At 45.4% G+C, this 20,418-nt stretch overlaps 1 protein-coding gene across 5 annotated transcripts; it reads left to right on the forward strand.

Annotated features, from left to right (window-relative positions):
* Positions 1–8: 8 nt before the first annotated feature.
* Positions 9–16,169, forward strand: LOC310669548 (G-protein coupled receptor 83-like; the record flags this gene model as incomplete). 5 transcript variants are annotated; one of them, XM_083423851.1, is made up of 7 exons in its annotated part: positions 9–123; positions 482–813; positions 5,477–5,602; positions 6,753–6,886; positions 10,087–10,641; positions 13,940–14,017; positions 15,082–16,169. In XM_083423851.1, 7 exons carry the CDS (start codon positions 9–11, stop codon positions 15,113–15,115), a joined length of 1,374 nt encoding a protein of 457 aa, XP_083279977.1. In that variant the 3' UTR covers positions 15,116–16,169. The 5 variants fall into 5 exon arrangements, 3 of the variants coding, with proteins under 3 accessions (XP_083279977.1, XP_083279975.1, XP_083279976.1); XR_014507235.1 differs by lacking the exon at positions 9–123 and adding an exon at positions 12,350–12,438 and having other exon boundaries at positions 188–813; positions 10,087–10,619; XR_014507236.1 differs by lacking the exon at positions 9–123 and adding an exon at positions 12,353–12,438 and having other exon boundaries at positions 188–813; positions 10,087–10,619.
* Positions 16,170–20,418: the final 4,249 nt, after the last annotated feature.

Consider the following 20,418-nt stretch of genomic DNA (forward strand, 5'->3'; position numbering starts at 1 on the left):
CTCTTTCAATGCAATCGTCGCCGCCTCGCCTCCAGAAGGGAAATAGGAGGGAGGGAGGGGACAGTCATCCCCCCCCTCCCAGTCCCCATTCCTTGACTGTTGACGGCTTCGTTGCGCGGCCAGGTACAGCAAGACTCTGGGCGCGCGTGGCGGACAGAGGGAGGAGCAGAGCGTGGTGGGGGTACTTCGAAGCAGGGGTAACAGCCCATCTCTGACCGGGTGGGGGGAGAGAGAAAGCAGATATAAGGCAGGGAGGCAGAGGCTGTCCAACGTCCCGGCGGCTCCCTCTGCCTCCGCAGCCGCAGCCGGGACGCAGCTGGCAACAGCTGGCTCGCAACTTTCCGGACCCTCGCAAGAAAGCTTAGATCCGAATCCAATGGGCGCTGCAAGACCCTTGGCTTCTGACCAACTATGAGCCGGCAGCGGCCCTTCTGGCTGCCTCCGCCTCTCTTCCTCTCAAATCCCTTTTTCCGCAGCCAAGATGCCGAGAGCGAGAACAGCAGCGAAGACTTGTTTTCAGACTTCGAGGGCTTCGACAACGAGAGCTCCTTCTCCCTAGACGACTGGGACGTGGACGACCTAGACGGTTTCGACAGCGGCGCGCGCTACGAAGGGGCGTCCCAGAGCAGCAGGGTGAGAGCGATGCTCATCATGGCCTACTCGGTCATCATCTGCATCTCGCTCTTCGGGAACCTGCTGGTCTGCCACGTGGTGGTGAAGAACAAGAAGATGCACACGGCCACCAGCCTCTTCATCGCCAACCTGGCCGTGGCGGACATCATGATCACCACCCTGAACACGCCCTTCACTTTGGTAAGAAATGGTCACTGGAAGGGAACGCTCCCCTACTCACCCAGCCAGCAAGTTGCAGTGAGCAAGAATAAGTTATGTAGCTCCTGGCTGCAGGCTTAGAATCATAAAGGGCATAGCACAAAAGGAAAAGGGATTGGGAGGGAAGAGGGGGGGGGGGGACTCCAATCCAGAGGCTAGCTCTGAGTTGGAAAGTTCTTATAAGTATTCAGTCTGGCAGGGAAGGGCAACACCAGCTGCATCTTCTCCAGTGGATGGATGAGATCAGGCTGGTTTCCCCCTCACCATGATGTTGCTCATTGGGAAGAGTAATTCCTTTTGTAGATCTAAATCTGAACAAGCTAGCAGCAGCTGGGTCATCAGGTCTTAGAATCGCTAGCCCACAGCATTTAGCATTGTGTTGGCTCCCAAACAGGGCTCAGTCCCAAGACAGGAGACAAAATAACAGGGGCAAGAGTTCCCCTGATGATATGCAGAGTTCCCTCCTCTTTCCAAGTGGCTGCTCCAAACTGCACACCGAATCTCTGTGCTGGTGCCAGCCTCCAGCAAAAAGCTCCACATACCATGTGAAGCATATAAGAGTTAATCAATAATTTTTATCTGTCTGTGCAATTGCTCCAATTTAAGTCTCAAGGCTAAGCAAGTTTATCAGAAAGTATTGCAGCACCTTAAAGCTGATGAATGTACTGAACAGGCATAAACTTTTGTTTGTCTTTGCTGTTTTTGCAGGAATAGACTGACGGGGGGGGGGGGAGAGGCATACCTCTATCCTAACCAGGAGTCAGTTTCCTTCTTTGAAAGCCTTTGGGGGCTCGCTCATACCCCTCTTTAAGAAACCCTACCCCAATCCCAGAAGCCAAAGGAGAACTGTCTAGTCCAGTGTTTCTCAAACTTGGGTCTCCAGCTGTTTTTGGACTACAACTCCCATCATCCCTAGCTAGCAGGGAATACGGAAATTGTAGTCCAGAAACAGCTGAAGACTCAAGTTTGGGAAACACTGGCTCTAGGGTTATTCAACAAGGAGTGAACAGCAAACTACATTTTAAAAAGAAAATAATAAAATAACAATCCCCCTCAGGACCCTCGCACCTCCCATCCTTCACAACTATGCCACTTTTTTGAGAACTAAGCTCCAGCAGGCTCCTATTAAGTTTATTTACTTACTATATTTATATCCTACCTTTCCTCCAAGGAGCCCAATGTGTGGACAGACGTCTTCCCATTTTATCCTTATAGCAACCCTGTGAGGTAGGTTAGGCTGAGAGATAGTGACTGGTCCCCAAAGTCCTAGCCCAGGTCTCCCAAGTCCTAGCCCAGGATGCTAACAACCTTACCAATACTGGCTGTCTAGTTCTGGCTATGGTTCTCGATTTCTTACAATGTGTGCAGGTTGTTGGTATGTGTGTACTGGATTTCAACTTCCTGCTGTAGTTTTATCTGCTGGCTGGGCACAGTGTGTCTGTCTATAAGAGTGTAGGAACAGTTTGCCTACCTAGTCCAACATCCTGTTCTCACAGTGGCCAGTCAGATGCCTCCATGGGAAGCATACAAGCAGGAGTTGAGCACAAGAGCAAACTCTTCCCTCTTGTGGTTCCCAGCAACTGGTATTCAGAAGCATTGCCGCCTCTGACTGCGGAGGCAGAGCATGCCCACTGATAGTTAGTCGCCATGGGTAGTCCTTCTCCATGAATTTGTCTAATCCTTTTCTAAAGATATCCATGTTGGGGGCCATCACTGCCTCCTGTGGGAGAGAGTTCCACAGTTTCACTATGTGCTGAGTGAATTATCTGCCCTGAATCTGCCAATGTTCAGCTTTGTTGGGTGTCCACGAGTTTTAGCATTATTATGAGAGAGGGAGAAAATCGTTCCTCTCTCCACTTTCTCCATGCCATGTGTAGTTTTATAAACTTCTATCATGTCGCCTCTTCCTCACTTTTTCTCTAAATGAAAAAGTCCCTAACTCTCCATTCTAGTTGCTCTTTTTCTGAACCCTTTTCCAACTCTACAATATCCTTTTTGAGGTGAGGCGACCAGAACTGAACACAGTACTCTGTGGGGATCATTGGGGACTCTGCTTTCTCCTTCTCTTCATTCAGAGAACTGTTATCTATTCCGGCTCTTTGCTTCCTGTGACTTAACCAATTCCTGACCCACAGGAGGACCTCTCCACACTAGCACAGTGTGCCAGAATGTCTTAGTTTATAGCGCCATCAGGGCAGGACTTTGGGGCAGAAGCCCCGGGTCCTGCTCAGCAGAATGGGGTGGGGGGAGGAGAGCAGATGCAGTTGGACTGACTTGCCATATGTTTGGTGTGAGTGAAGTTACACACATTTAAAAAGCCACCCGCCCATCATATGACCATTAAGTCCTGAGTCTAAAATTACCAAAGTGCATTTCTAGGGTGTGCTTAAGCTTCTGTGTATTTTAAACCTTTTAAACTTCTGCAAATGCTATTATTTTGGAATGCCGTGTATAGTCATGTACAGCCTCCAACTGTGAGAGAGTATGATTTCACAGGGGAATAAGAGGGAAGGTGTACATTTATTATCTATTATTTATTTATTTACATTTGTCTCCCAACTTGCCTCCCAAGGAGCTCAAGGTAGCATAAATGCTGTCATTCCTTTTCATGCTATCCTTGGAACGACCCTGTGAGGTAGGTTAAGCCAAAAGAAAGTGACTGGCTCAAGGTCACATCTAGTGAGCTTCATGGCAGAGTGGGGATTCGAACCCTGGTCTCCCAGGTCTTAGTGCAGGACTCAAACCGCTGCACCAGCACTGGCTGGCTTTATTTCTCTTCTGGTAATAAGCATTTGGAGTTTTTGTTCCTGATCCAGCAGGGACTTGCTCTGTTCTCTACTGGACCACCACCATTTGTACACAAAGTTAAAACTCCCCCCAGTATTGGAGCAAAGGAGAATGTATACTATTCACGTCTCTAGAAAATGAAGAAACTTCCTGTCTCTTCTCAGTGCAACAAAAATGGTGCCCAGTTCTTTCAATCAGTTTTCAGTAATGATATAGTTATCCCACACTTCCTCCAAAGAGCAGAGTCCCCCCCCCCGCTTTTCCTTTTTAAAAATAATCCTCACAACAAACCTGTGAGGTAGATTAGGTGGGAGAGACTGAAGGACTGTTGCTCCAGGTGAAGCATCTTCCTTGCAAGCAGACGTTCCCAGGTTCCGTCCCCAGCATGGCCAGATAAGGAGGGTAGGAGAGGCTATCTCTGGAAACCTGGAGAGCCACTGCTGGTCTACTGAGGCAGATGGACCAATGGTCTGACTTCATCCATAATTTAAAATATATAAAAAACTTAAACCACTACAGAATAAATTACGGCAAAACAAATTAAAACTTTCTAATCATCTGGATAGGCTTGTCTAAATAAGAATGTCTTCAGCAGGCACCAAAGAGAGTACAGTGAAGGCACGTGTCTGATATCAACTGCAAATCTAACCCTAAATCAAATATTCACCACCACCCACTCTCCTTACTTAAAGTACCTTATCTTGATACTGGGCTTGGGGAGGTGTGCAGATAGATGACTCTTCTCTGACAGCTCCTGAAACAGCTCCTGACCGAACAGAAGAAACTGGTCCCCCCGCCCCCAAGTATGTTTTGAAAACACAGTGTACAATCCACTGGGAAAATCTCTTGTACCATCCCAAATGGATTGTGGCCCCATTTCCTCACAGACACTTTTACAATTTGCCTCAGGGCCAGTCCACCCATGAGTGAGGTGACTGCCTCAGGTGGCAGAATCCCCAGGGGCAGCAGATCCCAAAGCTGATCTTTATTCCCCTCTTGTTCCTGATGTAGATCTTCACTTATCTCTTCTTCCCTGGCAGGAAGCAGGGTGCTGTTTTGTACTTCATTTGAGGTGCCCAGAAATCTTGGGCTGGCCTTGGTTGGTGTGATGAAAGTCTTCTGCCCTTGTTTACAACAATTCATGCAGTTCAATGGGAATTGTACCCTAAAAGGGAAGCTTTGGTAACTTGTTTTCAAATTTGCATCTGGTGTGTGTGTGTGTTGATGGGGGGTTGTATGACAGGTTCACCTGTCTGCCAATCTATCTCACTATACAATGCTCTTGTAAGGATACACTGAAGAGGAACTATGAATCCTGTGTTCCTTGGTCTGACAAAATGGCTAGAGGTTGAGGCTAAGACCTGGGTTCAAATCTCCACTCAGCCATGAAGCTTTCACTGGGTAACCTTGGGGGCTAGTCACACTGCCTATCAGCCTAACCTACCACACTGGGTTGCTTTGGAGATTAAATAAGGAGGAGGCCTCTGAAAGCCCCTGGAGCTCACTGGAGGAAAAGGTGGGATATAAATACAATAAAACAAACAAACATACAAACAAGTAAACAACTAAGAGTGCTTCCACATGGGTGTCTACTATGGGATGTATCCTCAGACATGCAAATATTTTGTACACCCACATGATATCTCTATTACCCCCCTCCAAAAAAATAATAATAATCCAGGTTTGCCCTTTCTAGTAAGATTCTGATAATGTGAAAAAACATTTTGCCAGCAACCCATTTACGATATCTGAATGATCTGTTATGATATTAAGCTCCTGTTTGGGGGAGGGGGGAAAAAACCCCTTCACTTTAATCCACATTTGGGATGATTTACAAATTGCCTGCTATACTTTCTAGGTCCGATTTGTTAGCAGAACCTGGGTTTTTGGAAAGCAGATGTGCCACGTGAGCCGGTTCGTTCAATATTGCTCTGTCCATGTGTCTGTGCTGACTCTGACAGCTATTGCTCTGGACCGCCATCAGGTAGAGTATCGTTTTTTTAAATCCCAATACTTTACAAAGAGAATACGAAATCTGCACCAAGAGAATGCAGATTCCACAATCAGAATTAATAATGCACTTTAAAAGCTGGGAGAAACAGAATGGCCTGCTAATGGCAGGTAAGAGGGAACACTGAACGTTGCTTGGGCAGGTGGTTGGGACACTGAAACAGTCTATGCCAGCCTGTGCTGGCATTCCAAGACAAGTGTATCAAGGCATTTTCACATATCAACTGACAGCCAGTTTTTCTGGTGTTTCCCGAGAATGTCTTTCAAACATAACACTGGAATGGGCTGATGTTGTTTTTTAAATGGGCCTCAGATTTGACCAATAATGGCCACCAACCTTCATTGCTTAAAAAGAGGACTAGACAAATTCATGGAATAACTACTGGCTATAATGGCTATGCCCTGGCTCCACTGTCAGAGGCAGCAACGTTTCTGAATACTACTTGATAGAGCTGGAACAGAGAGCTGCTCCTGTGCTCAAATCCTGCTTGTGGGTTTCCCACAGGTATCTGGGTGGCCAGTAAGATAACCGGATGCTGGAACAGATGAGCCACGGCCCTGATCTAGCAGGCTCTTCATTTGTCCTTATGTTCATGAAATAATATACTAAGCAAATTCAAAGTGGGAGCAAGTAAACATCACCCGCGCTCTGAAAGGGAAAAGCACTTGTGCCCAAATCTGCAATAACCCTGCCACTGCCAACCTCAGTTGCAGAGACCATTTTCAGCAGCTTGCAAGACCTTTTGCAAAAACAAACAAAGCCTCTTTTCACCTCTGTTTTGACTCGGCCCACTTTATTACATGAGATTGAGTCCTATTGATCTCCATAAGACATAGGAATATGTTTGTGAGTCAAGGCCTGTAGAGTCGTACCTCGGGTTAAGTACTTAATTCGTTCCTGAGGTCCGTTCTTAACCTGAAACTGTTCTTAACCTGAAGCACCACTTTAGCTAATGGGGCTGCCACTGCGCCACCAGAGCACGATTTCTGTTCTCATCCTGAAGCAAAGTTCTTAACCTGAAGCACTATTTCTGGGTTAGCGGAGTATGTAACCTGAAGAGTATGTAACCCAAGGTACCACTGTATGAGAATTTACAACCTTATTCATTCTGTGACTTCCTTAGGTCATCGTGCATCCACTGAGGCCTCGAATGTCCATCATGAAAGGAAGGATCTGCATTGCTGTCATTTGGTTAATGGCAAGCTGTTTCTCCCTGCCCCATGCCATCTACCAGAAGCTGATGTGGCTTTCTATGGGGTAAGAGGAATAAACAAGACACATCATTAAAAGGGGCACCCTCTGCATTATTTGTCGCTGCAAATATTACAAATGATGCCTGAAGAATCATAGAATCATAGAAGATTAAAACTTGTATCAGGTTTCTATACATATCTTACAATTAAGTCGTTTAAATATCCAGTTATGAAATGTTTCTTATCGAAAATCAAGGGCTTACCCACAATTACCTTTTGGCCTGCTCTTAGAATCATAGAATCATAGAGTTGGAAGAGACCACAAGGGCCATCGAGTCCAACCCCCTGCCAAGCAGGAAACACCATCAGAGCACTCCTGACATATGGTTGTCAAGCCTCTGCTTAAAGACCTCCAAAGAAGGAGACTCCACCACACTCCTTGGCAGCAAATTCCACTGTCAAACAGCTCTTACTGTCAGGAAGTTCTTCCTAATGTTTAGGTGGAATCTTCTTTCTTGTAGTTTGGATCCATTGCTCCGTGTCCGCTTCTCTGGAGCAGCAGAAAACAACCTTTCTCCCTCCTCTATATGACATCCTTTTATATATTTGAACATGGCTATCATATCACCCCTTAACCTCCTCTTCTCCAGGCTAAACATGCCCAGCTCCCTTGTCCGTTCCTCATAAGGCATCGTTTCCAGGCCTTTGACCATTTTGGTTGCCCTCTTCTGGACACGTTCCAGTTTGTCAGTGTCCTTCTTGAACTGTGGTGCCCAGAACTGGACACAGTACTCCAGGTGAGGTCTGACCAGAGCAGAATACAGTGGCACTATTACTTCCCTTGATCTAGATGCTATACTCCTATTGATGCAGCCCAGAATTGCATTGGCTTTTTTAGCTGCCGCGTCACACTGTTGGCTCATGTCAAGTTTGTGGTCAACCAAGACTCCTAGATCCTTTTCACATGTACTGCTCTCAAGCCAGGTGTCACCCATCTTGTATTTGTGCCTCTCATTTTTTTTGCCCAAGTGCAATACTTTACATTTCTCCCTGTTAAAGTTCATCTTGTTTGTTTTGGCCCAGTTCTCTAATCTGTCAAGGTCGTTTTGAAGTGTGATCCTGTCCTCTGGGGTGTTAGCCACCCCTCCCAGTTTGGTGTCATCTGCAAATTTGATCAGGATGCCCTTGAGTCCATCATCCAAGTCGTTGATAAAGATGTTGAATAAGACCGGGCCCAAGACAGAACCCTGTGGCACCCCACTAGTCACTCTTCTCCAGGATGAAGAGGAACCATTGATGAGCACCCTTTGGGTTCAGTCAGTCAGCCAGTTACAAATCCACTGAGTGGTAGCATAGTCAAGACCGCATTTTACCAGCTTCTTTACAAGAATATCATGGGGCACCTTGTCGAATGCCTTGCTGAAATCAAGGTAGGCTACATCCACTGCGTTCCATTCATCTACCAGGCTTGTAATTCTGTCAAAAAACGAGATCAAGTTAGTCTGACATAACTTATTTTTCAGAAATCCATGCTGACTATTGGTGATCACAGCATTCCTTTCTAGGTGCTCACAGACTGTTTGCTTAATGATCTGCTCCAGAATCTTCCCTGGTATTGATGTCAGACTGACTGGGCGATAATTATTTGGGTCCTCTCTTTTCCCCTTTTTGAAAATAGGGACAACATTTGCCCTCCTCCAGTCTGCCAGGACTTCGCCTGTTCTCCAGGAATTCTCAAAGATGACTGCCAGTGGTTCTGAGATCACATCTGCCTATTCTTTTAATACTCTTGGATGCAGTTCATCTGGCCCCGGAGATTTGATACATCTAAACTAGCCAAGTATTCTTGTACTATCTCCTTAGTTATTCTGGGCTGTGTTTCCTCTACTGAATCATTTGCTCCAAATTCTTCAGGTCGGGCATTGTTTTCTTTATCGGAGAAGACTGAGGCAAAGAAGGCATTGAGGAGTTCAGCCCTTTCTGTGTCCCCTGTTTGCATTTCAAGAGATGGGAAGGTACTGCAGAGGAAATTTATTTGAAGGGTTCAGCTCTGACAATGCTGCTGCTATCTTTTAGCTGCTTCTTTAGGTGTCCATGCTCTACTTGGGAAACATTCAAACCATACCTTTAAAGCACTATGATACCACTTAAACAGTCATGGCTTTCCCTAAAGATTTATGGGACTTGGATTTTGTTTAAGGGTGCTGAGAGTTATGATGAGGCCCCTGTTCCCCTCACAGAATTGCAGTTCTCAGAGTGGTTTAACAGCCGATCCTTCTTCACAGGGAACTCTGGTACTGTAGCTCTGTAAAGGGAATAGAGGATTTCCTAACAATACTCAGGGCCCTAAAACAAAACAAAAGAAAACAAAATTACAGCTCCTGGGATTCTCCGGGGGAAGCCATGACTGTTTTAAATGTTATGTTGTGAAGGTGGCCTTGGTGTTCCCCAGAACCACTTCCCTCCCTCCATACAAAGGCTGATAGACCTTTTAAAAAAAACCTTCTAAGTTGCTTCCAAAGTTCCCCACTTCCCCTTAGCTTAGAAAGAGACCACACATTTGGTAAGTTAAAAATGGCTTCCTTACAAATTCTTCAAAATGCCATATTCCACCAGCAGCAAGAAAAGACCAGCAGTACAACTTACTTCAAAATGGGCAAATATTTCTCAGTAACTATTTGTATAAAACACAAAAGTGGCTTGCTTAAGCAACACAATCTAGGCTTGGAACATCCAAATTAGACCACTTTACTGGTAGGGTTCTCATAATGGAAAAGAAGAGAACAGAGAGTTTGGTAACCCTTCCTCCCAAGGTGAGGAGATGTGACTTAGTAAAGCCTGGCAGCACAGCTTACTTTATGGTCTTAACCCCTTCATGCATTAATTAGGGTTAAGCATGGTGGTTATATGATGCTATATTTATCACAGTCCATCCCTGTCCCCCCGCAACTCCAACAGGTTTGGGGTGAGAGGGCTGTGCTGTCTGTCTAGCCCAACTTACCCCATGCAAGATGGAAACCTGTTTCTCACCTTTTGCCTGAAACCTCATAATACCTCTGTTAACAAACTGCAGTTCCCAGAATTCTCTGGGGGGGAGCCATGAATGGTTGTAGTAGTATGATAGCACTTAAAATGGATGGTGTGAACATGGGCCTAGCTTGCCTAGTCTACACTAGTCTGGTGGCCTCCTGATGATTTGGGCTACAACTCCCATCAGCATTGTCTACTCTTCATGGAGGAATTTGTTCTTCTTCTGTATTCCAGAAACAGAACAATTCGTGTGGTCTGCCTCCCAAGCTTCCCCCCTCCAAAAGATCTTTATTGGAAGTACCTGGATTTGACCACCTTCTTTCTCCTGTATCTCCTGCCCCTGTCGGTAATCTCCATCGCTTACACAGTGGTTGCCAAGAAAATCTGGATGCGGAACGCCATTGGTGATGTGACCATGGAGCAGTACTATGCCCACCAGAGGAAGAAGAAGATGACTCTGAAGATGCTGATGGTGGTCGTGCTGGTCTTCGCTGTCTGCTGGTTCCCGTTAAATTGCTACTTAGTCCTCATGTCTAGCAAGGCCATCCAGAGCAACAACATCCTTTACTTCGCTTTCCATTGGTTCGCCATGAGCAGCACCTGCTACAACCCTTTCATCTACTGCTGGCTGAATGAGAACTTCCGCTCGGAGTTCAAGTCCCTGCTGCGTATGTGCTGGAGGAAGAGGGCCACTGGAAATCACACCCTGCAGTTAATAATGGCCCCTTTCAGGCACACCTGCAGTGAGAATTGCCCCTGCAAGCAAGGTACCATTTCAGCAAACAAGAGGTGCATCCCACAGGAATTTGGTATGGACAGAGATATCCAATGTCCAGCCAATAATAATGGGTAGATGCATCTCTGGATCAGCCTGGTGCCCCCCACATATTTTGGGCTACAACTCCTATCAGTGTGTTGCCTGAGGCTGAAGGGAGTTGTGTTGCAAAACTACGGTGGGGGCACCAGGCTGATGAAGGCTGCTCTGGAAGAATGAATGGGTTCAGATGGCTCCCACAGCATTGTGTATGGAGCTAGCCAGCCAGTGCAACTCTGGGATATCAGCAGCTCCATACACAGATGCATGGACTGTTCAGGCATTTGAGAAACAGAGGCATTATTGGTTTTTGGCCTGAACTTAGTCAATCCACTCTTGCACAAATCAGTCACAGCTTTAGGGTGCAGCTCTCCAGGAAAGATGTGGTGATTTTGGTAGAAGGCAGGCATGGCCAAACTTGGCCCTCCAGATGTTTTGGGACTACAATTCCCATCATCCCTGACCACTGGTCCTGTTAGCTAGGGGTGGTGGGAGTTGTAGTCCCAAAACACCTGGAGGGCCAAGTTTGGCCATGCTTGGTAGAAGGGATCATTCTCACAAAGCACTTCTAACTGTGGCACAGAAGCCACCATTAGGACTGAGACTTCATTTTCAATCACAGGTTAGAAGGTCCCAGTCACTAAATTGATGCAGAATGTATTTCCTTAGTGCCTAGCTTGCAGGCCCAGCTACAGATGTTTTTTCACCTTAGGCAAAACAGAAAATGAAGTGCCTAGAGGTGGCATGGGGGAAGCCCCTGTACAGTGAAGGGGGAGGGGAGAAAAAATGAGGCCAGAGAACAACAGGCAATGGAGGTGGGTGGATAGTGGTGATGAGGATAACAAGTGCAGAGGGCTGCAAGCACTGTGCTCCTCAATGCCCAGATCTGCCGCCCCCTCCCAGCGGCCCCCAGCGTGCCACCTGAGGCAACTGCCTCACCACGCCTCGTGGTGCCTCAGTTGCCACCTGACACCGGTGCATGTTTTGAAAGTATTTCCTGGGCTATTATTAGCTCACAGGAGTGCATGCACACAAAAAGCAGCACTGGTGCATTTTGGACCAAAGAAGGATAGTTTCACCCCTCCTGAAAAGCAAAAAGCTCTGGTTTGGATCCAGCTTACATCTTGGTCATCAGGAGGAGAGAGATTGTGAGAGGTGAAGGAATACACTCCAACATTTTTGTCCCCAAAACAGGGAAGTCAGGAGAGGCACACCTTCTGGTCCAGTGCTCTGGGGATCATCAGCAGGATCATGCCAGAGCATCTTCTGGTCCAGCACTCTGGCACGAACCTGCTGACTCACACCAGAGTGTCTTTAGGTTTGGCGCTCTGGTGTGAGTACTTGCATCAGAGTGTTGGACCAAAAAAGGGGGACATTCTGGGATCCAAACAGAAGCCAGAATTGACTTCTGTGATCTGGGAAGTCCTGCTTAAAGTGGGACACTTGTGGGTATGTGAAGGTCCTACATGCATCTTTTCCTCTTAAACATTAGGACCTTCAGCAGACCCTCCCTTGTTGAGGCCTGGGAACATGTTCTTTCTATACTTTGGAGATGGAGCAGTTTTCCTCTGGAGAGGAAATCCAGTTTTGAATTGTCAAATTTTGTCAAGTTATCAAATTTTGGCCTGTGCTTAAATGATAGGATGCTAAACAGATCTTTGGTGAACAGGCAACTTATTTCAGTAGGAACCAAGAGGGTGAATTTGACTGATGGTCGACGTTATGATGGGATGCCCATAATTCAGGATAAACCTGGTCTTCGAACCAACAAGGTGTGTGTTCAGTAATCTAGGCTGCATGGAGGCATCTTCACAGTGCTGTGGGAGAGATTGGTTGTTTGTATCTGGAAGGGGTGCAGGGAGACTGAATCTATCACCTCATCCTTTTCCCTTAACAGCTGGTAAGTGTGATTTCTGATTCTGGAAGAAGCCTCTATTTCTTAATGCATAGGGGAGAAGAAACCATGGATGCCACCCCTGTTTACATGCATGGTTCTTCATCAAGCCTGAGATTCACAGGAGTTGCCAGCAGGATATTCTGTGCCTGCTACACTGTAGATAGTTTGGACCATCCAACTAGCTCATGAAACGGGGTACATGTCATATACAAGTTTGTGCCCTGTTTTGTGTGCCTACCGGAAGGCCCCAAAATAAACCAGTCACTACAAGTGTATGATAAACAACAAAAATGTGAGCATTTGGAACTTTCCCCATAATTGCATTTCCATGCTTGAAAGTGCTTAACCTGTTGAATTGCTGCCTGCCACACAGCTGTTAAAGGTACAAGAACCCTGCTTTCTCCCAGTGCCAACCCTAAACCATGCCCTGTACATACATCAAAGTAAGTCCCATTGATCACGGAGACTTACTGCTGAGCAGACATGTTTACCATTCTATTGTTTGTTAACTATATAGTGAATTTTTAAGAGTGACTGGACTTCAGCTCCTGCACAGCAGGAGATAAGCCTATGCCCTTTTTCTGGAGAAAGTTTTCACATTTTGCTTTTGCCATTCCAGGGAAGAGGGGTTCTTTGACCTTCGCTTGCACTCAGTGTGTAATAGTATTTGCAGGAAATATCTTCTGGGGTGTACTGTATCTGAATCCACTGCAGAAAAGATGCATCCTGTTTTTCTAGGAAAAAAGAAGGGCAGAGAAGAGAGAGAGAGAGCAAAGGACTGGGGAAAGAAATGAGACCAGGGCAGGAAAAGTGGATGAAAGCGGAGAGCAAAAGAGCAGCTCTTTAGGTGCCCAAACAACTCACTCATCAGTCACAACTCTTGACTTTACTCATCAGCTAAAAACACTACCAGGCAGGCTCACTCCACAGAAAGGGCACCTAAACATTTTGCTTTATAACTTTCATTCTAGTAGACTAGAGACTTGCTTTGAAAAAGAAAAAGAAAAATGGAAGCCCCAGGGGCTGTGTATTTGGTACACTAGTGTGCCCTATACCCACCTCTAGGTGGTGCTGCTTCTGCACATACTATATATGCGCACATATGCTCCCTTGCTGGATGAAGACACAAGTTTGTGGATAGATTAATGGTTTTATGTTAACCCTTGCAGAAAGTTAGACCTTACACTGTGGCTCATCACTTTTGCTAACTGTCATCCTTTCCTAAATAAGATTAAAGTAGTTTCAGAGAAAGAAATCTTATTTGCTTCCCCCCACCCTGCTTTTTTTTACTTCCAACTGTCTGGTTTGCAGGAACGAGAATGGCTGTTGTTTTATGCTTATATATTTGTTTGAAGCATTTTTACCTTACTCTTCAGGAAAAAGAAGACCCCTCAGGATAGTTTGCAAAGATCAGTAATAAGACAACTCCTGCCCTCAGGCTTGCAGCCTAAAAGGTACAGCATAAAAGGAAAAGCGGTTGGGGAAGAGGAAGAGGAAGGGGGGAAGCAACACTTGGGGTACTAGTTCTAAAATACCTTTTTTTTAAAAAAAAAGTCTAGCTGGGATGGAGACAGTTCAGGGAGAGAAGGAGAGGGTCCTTCAGCTGAGCTGGTGAAGTGGCACTGCCCTCTGCTTCAACCTGATGAAATGGTTGCTGGTGGTGGCCCCAACTGCCTCATGTTGTTTTAAATAGTTTTGAATGTTGTATTGTTATGCTGCAACCTGCCCTAGGACCATAGGGTGAAGGGCAGGTAATCAATTAATGATGATGATGATGTTCAAATCATGTTCCGTACAGGGAGGCCTGTTGCAAGCTCTAGGATTTGCAGTCAGTTCAAGTGGTTTACTGACAAAGAACTGACAAAATTTTGAAATCACAGTAGCATGCATAACATACTTTAAATATTATATTTAATGTGCTATATATATCTATAAAGAGTTAGTTCCGAGATTTTAAAGAGTCACTTATAAAATGAACATTTTAGTGAAAGGAACACAAAATACAATAAGATTTGAACATTAGGGGGGAAATCCAGTATTTCAGAGCCAGCCAGTGCAAGGCATTGCAAAAGATCACAGAATTCTGGGCACTGTAAAATTCACTTCATAAATAGCTCAGGTAGAAATTTGCAGTTGAAATTTGCTACTTTTTCAAATTAATGAGTCAAATTAGCAACACTAACCTGACATTTTAAATGTATGAAAATGAGTAACTGTTCAATCAAAACATGACTCATTATCACCCATGAAGCAGAAACTGATTGCTATAAGACCATGATATTCCTCAGTATGCGCCAGATATTCTTTCTGTTCCAAAAACCCCCAAAGTAATTCCAGTTAGTATGAAATAATATAATTTGGTGAGTCCCATCTTACCATGTGCACAAGTTTAATCATATCCAGGGCATTTATTCTCAGAGATCTATTAACAGAATTAGTAAAATACAAACTAATCTGGAAAACAAATTCATAAAGATGTAACTCTTTATCAGGTGCATAATTTTCTTTATTTCTTTAGGTGCTGGAATGGAAACCACAGATATGTCGATTGATCTCACCACCACTTCTGTAGTGCTGCAACACTGGCCACCACACTCCAAAAAATTAAGAACCCAATCTTCTTTTTTCAAAACACAGCTGTCTCCTACCATCAGGTGTCTTTTACCAGCATTGAAACACACAAGTCCTCATTAGATGAGCAGAGGGCTGATGCCACAGACCTAGCGGGGGATCTACACTTGTCGTTTACAACTTTAAAAAGTATTATTGAAATGTAACAGCTGCAGAGGATGCTGCAGAGCAGCAAGCCACCAGCAAAGAAAAACTGCCATTAAATGTTATAGAATGTTATTTTTAATAACGTTTAAATGATCAATGTAGATCCAGCACTAGAACCCCACCCCAGCTGATGCTCTTGTCTAAAAGATCTTAGACCAGTGGTTCCCTGGGGGTGGTAAGATTACCTAGGGGGTGCCAAGAGGCAAGGAACAGCACACAGTCAGTGTAGGTGGGTCACTGAGCGCATTGATTGCTTCTTTACTATTGACCAGGCTGGAGTCTAGAGTGAAACACCACCCTTGCTTTTAACTTAAAGCTCTACTGCTCTTGTCGCTTTCAAAGCTATTTTGTTTGGTCACTTTTGTATGTACGATTTTTAGCTGCTACAAGATTATTGGTAATAATAATATTGGTAATAGTTATTTATTTTCTTATAAATTAGTTACCGTGCATATGTGCAAGGTGAAGGTTTGTGTGTGTTTGGTAAAGAGTTATATATAAACATTTTATGCTATAGATTTACTTCGTCATGCTTTTGTTGGTAATAATGCATAGAAATATTTCTCATGAAATATTCATTGCTGCATATTCTTGTTTTAGCCTCAAGAATAGATCAGAGCATATATTTGTGTTGTGTCACAAACTCATGATTGTAAGCCCATCCATCATATTAAGAATTTACTGAAGTTGTGAAGTAATTATTAAATGTTGTATCTAAGACTCTTGCTAAATGACAATCATAGCCCTGAAAAGCTGTTATCACTGGATCAAGTTAATCAATATTGTGAAATTGTTTTTAATTGGATCGTGAATAAATGTGCAATTGAATTTTTGGGTGTCATTATCTTCCTTAGTGTGTTGTGCAATCCACAAAACTTTAGATGCTACTTTGATGTCATTGAGTTCCCTTTGTAGAGAGTTGGTCCCCAGGTCAGCAGCATCCCAGATTCTGACCTTGAGATTTTAGGGTCCAAACCTGAAACCAGTCCAGACACTCTCCACTCCTGTCTCTTAGCATTCCAGTCTCCCTCAGTCAATTTTTGTCCTTGTTGTCTTTGACTCACTCGAGAAGAACAAAAGGCCAACCAGAAGTTGCTGAAGGTGGTAGAGACAGCAGGGTTCGGCTCCTGTTGCTGCTCTTCACGGGCTCTGCTTACTTCTGCAGCCCTACCCCTTGCACCAGGTACACATGCACACTCACAACCCTCTCCTCCTCTTGAGCCCAGCCCAGTTCTTTTTCTTCTTCTGTGTTCCCTCCCATCACTGAGCCTTGGAAGTGGAGGTTTACTGAGAGAGGGTGAGGGCAGTATCCCTTTCTCACAATAACTGCTATAATTTGTAGACAGCTCCTGCCAAACTGAAGCTCACAAGCTGTCCACAGAGTCTTGTAATTAATAAATAAAAATCCAGGAGTTATCACTCACAGGGTGGGTTTGGCAACCTGAGCTGCACCAAGTAGAACCTGGAACTTCCCCTGCCTTTTCTTTGAGGAATAATCTTATTGCAAGATGTATTTATTTGGGAGCAGGGAAAGCCGATGGTTCATATTTACCTGCTGAAGCCCAAGACCTCCTGGGAATGGGGTACTGACTGGCTAGTCCTTCCTGGGACGTGGGTGGCGCTGTGGTCTAAACCACCTAGCCTTTTGGGCTTCCTGATCAGAAGGCCGGTGGTTTGAATCCACACGATGAAGTGAGCTCCCGTCACTCTGTCCCAGCTCCTGCCAACCTAGCAGCTCGAAAGCATGCCAGTGCAAGTACATAAACAGATACCACTGTGGGGGGGGAAGTAAACAGCATTTTTGTGCGCTCTGGCACAGAAGTGGTTTAGCCCTGCTGGCCACATGACCTGGAAAGCTGTCTATGGACAAAATGCTGGCTCCCTTGGCCTGAAAGCGAGATGAGTGCCACAACCCCATAGTCACCTTTGACTGGACTTAACCGTCCAGGGCTCCTTTACCTTTTTACCTTTTCCTGGCCCCTCAGATATTGTCTACCATCCCAGCCATTCTGGTTGGGGCTTAATGGAGTTGTACCCAAGCTTTTCTCATGGAGGCAGCAACTTGTTCTTGGGACTGATTGCCTCTAAGAATAAGAGAAATGCACTGCTAAGGAAGACACTCTCTAAATAAGAAGGGTGATCATGTAAGGGGATTCCATTATTAAGGCATCTCATCCTCCTTCCTTCCCCCATTTGCCAGGCACATGAAATCATTGTCCTTTTGTCAGGTCCTTAAAGCGTTGCATTAAAAGAGAGTGCCTTTGGAAAGTTTTCCTCAAGAGGCTTTTGAAAAGCTTTTTTGAAGAAGCTACACTTTTAGTCCTTGAGTAAACGACACTAGGGATAGGTATATGCTGTACTTATTTTCTGCACAGAATAATAGAGCATTGTGAGTGAGACCTGTAACGAAACGTTGCAGTGCGTTTAAGTTTATTGTGCCACCTTGATCATGGTTTTGACTATAGAAAGGCGGCATAAGTCCAGCATAAGTACAATAAAATAATGTATGCATGTGTGTGCTTACTGTTACAGGAAGCCAGCCGTGCTCCGCCAACATCACAATATGCCACAATCCTCTCTACCACTGCCAGTTTTCTGGTGTTCTATGGACTCTTAATTCACATTGGCTGTTTTAGCATTGCCACTGCTGCTTAGGAATATTATTTTCTTTCTCTCCCTCTCTCTGCTGTACCTCTGCAAACTTTAGAGCTCCTCCGAGCCTGCTGAGACCTCCCTCTTGTGTGTTGGTCATGCTGTCAGAGGTGTAGCTAGGGCTGCACATCAGAGATGAATACAGGACCCTGAAGCCCAGGAAAACCTCAGATTTGAATGTTGTAAGTGTGATCAGAAGGTCCCAAACTACAAGAGAGATGGGTCTAATGACACCTACAAGGAAAGTACTGACAGGATAATAAAATCATTTATTTCAATTACAGCGCTACCTCGGGTTACAGACGCTTCAGGTTACAGATTCCGCTAACCCAGAAATAGTACCTTGGGTTAAGAACTTTGCTTCAGGATGAGAAGAGAAATTGAGCGACAGCGGGAGGCCCCATTAGCTAAAGTGGCACCTCAGGTTAAGAACAGTTTCATGTTAAGAACGGACCAATGGAACAAATTAAGTTCTTAACCTGAGGTACCACTGTACGTATTAAATGATAAAAACATGATCTGCACTTGAATTAAGGGGTGGAACATTCATACAAGTGGCATAAGAGTCTTAAAGGTCATTGAAAGTTTAATGACAGGGAGGGGCTGTAGCTCTATGGCAGAGCATCTAAAGCGTCTGCTTTGCATGCAGAAGGTCCCAGGTTCAGTCCCAAATGGTAGAGCTGGGACTGTCCCCTGCCTGAGAGAACTTCTGGCAGTCAGTGTCACTGAGCTGGATGGATCAACAGTCTGGTTCCATGCTATTTATTTATTTGGAGCATTTGTACCTGAAGAAGCTTACCTATAATCCAAACAGGACATTCCCTGCCCACAGGCTTGCAACCTTTAAAAGGCATGACACACAAAGAAAAGGGAGCAGGGAGGGAAGGGGGGGTGGAAATCCAATCCTTAAACAGTTGTGTTTATATAGTGACCAGCTGGCCCAGTTTAGGGGCAGTGGGTGCCTGCTGGAGCTGGGCTTTCAGGAAAGCTGATGTGCACATACGACAAGCATGCATATGGTCCCTATGAACATATTATTGCATGCCACCCCAAACTTCAAGCAGTGCAAGATTCCAGGGGTTCCAGACACTTACGCAGGGTTCATGCTTCCTTTCAAATGAGGGACAGTGGAGACTGTGTTTTCTTTGGGATATATGGTTTATTTGCACATATATACAACCTGAGCCTACAATGGAGGGCTTCACAACATTAACACCCCAAGAGGGTCTTGCGTCTCTTCCCTGGACTTCAAGAGAAATCAGGCATAGCCCTGTCTCCCAGCTGCCCAGCCTGCAACCTTGCCAGCTTCCAGCTCACACAACTCAACTCTCGACTCAGTCTTTCTAACTCCCAGTAAGTTGAGGGATTCGGCCCAGTTATTTGCTGTCTGGCACACAATCACTTCCTTTCTACCCTTAATGTACCATTACCTAGGGCAGGCATAGACAAACTCGGCCCTCCATATGTTTTGGGACTACAACTCCCATCATACCTAGCTATCAGGACCAGTGGTCAGGGATGATGGGAATTGTAGTCTCTAAACATCTGGAGGGCTGAGTTTGCCTATGCCTGACCTAGGGTTATCACCTCACCAGGAAACTAGCCTACTCCAGGAATTAGAAGAGCCTCTGCATGCAGCCTACTGCCCCCACCCTGCCATCCAAACTCATAACACTATAATGATGTACATATACAGCTCTTCCATGTGAGGGACCCTGGCTGGGCCAGGATACACCCTCACATGGAAGAGCTCTATGTGCTCATATGACATATATGTGCATATAGCTGTTTCACATGATGGGCTGGCAGTGGGAGTGTGGGTACCTCATACCTTGGTGATAACATGGCTATCCTACATGGTTCCCTTCGATATGTTCTTCATGAGGAGTCTCTGAGGCTCCCAAAATACAAAACTGGAGTTTGTGCCAAATCCTCCTAATCTGAACAATCTTTCTACATTTAAATATTTGGACAGAGATGCTTTGTCATTTCACAGCCTTATGAAGATATTCATGCAAAGTGCATGAGAGAGAATTATCCCCTTTCATGTTTTAGTTGTCTGCTCTGTGAACATATAATTTTTCAGAAAAATTAATTTACTGCATTTATATCTGTCACAGTGGCGTCGCAATGGGGGGGCAGGGTGGTGGTGCGCCCCAGGTTCCCAGGTTCCATGTGGGGTGCTTGCCCTGCCGCCCCAGCCCGGGCGCAGTGGTGCGAGCAGCCATCACACTGCAGCCACGAGCAGAGGATCCCGGCACCATCTGTACGGCGCTGGAACACTGGCACCAGCAAACCGCTATGTACAGCGCATGTGCGGTGTTGCTACGTACAGCGCATGCATCATATATAGCGACACCGCACATGCGCCCTACGTAGTGATGCCCCGCCCTGGGTGTAACAACGCCTTCGTTCGCCCCTGATC

The sequence above is a fragment of the Podarcis tiliguerta genome (assembly GCF_965153285.1).
Source record: "Podarcis tiliguerta genome assembly, chromosome: Z".
Lineage (NCBI taxonomy): Eukaryota > Metazoa > Chordata > Lepidosauria > Squamata > Lacertidae > Podarcis > Podarcis tiliguerta.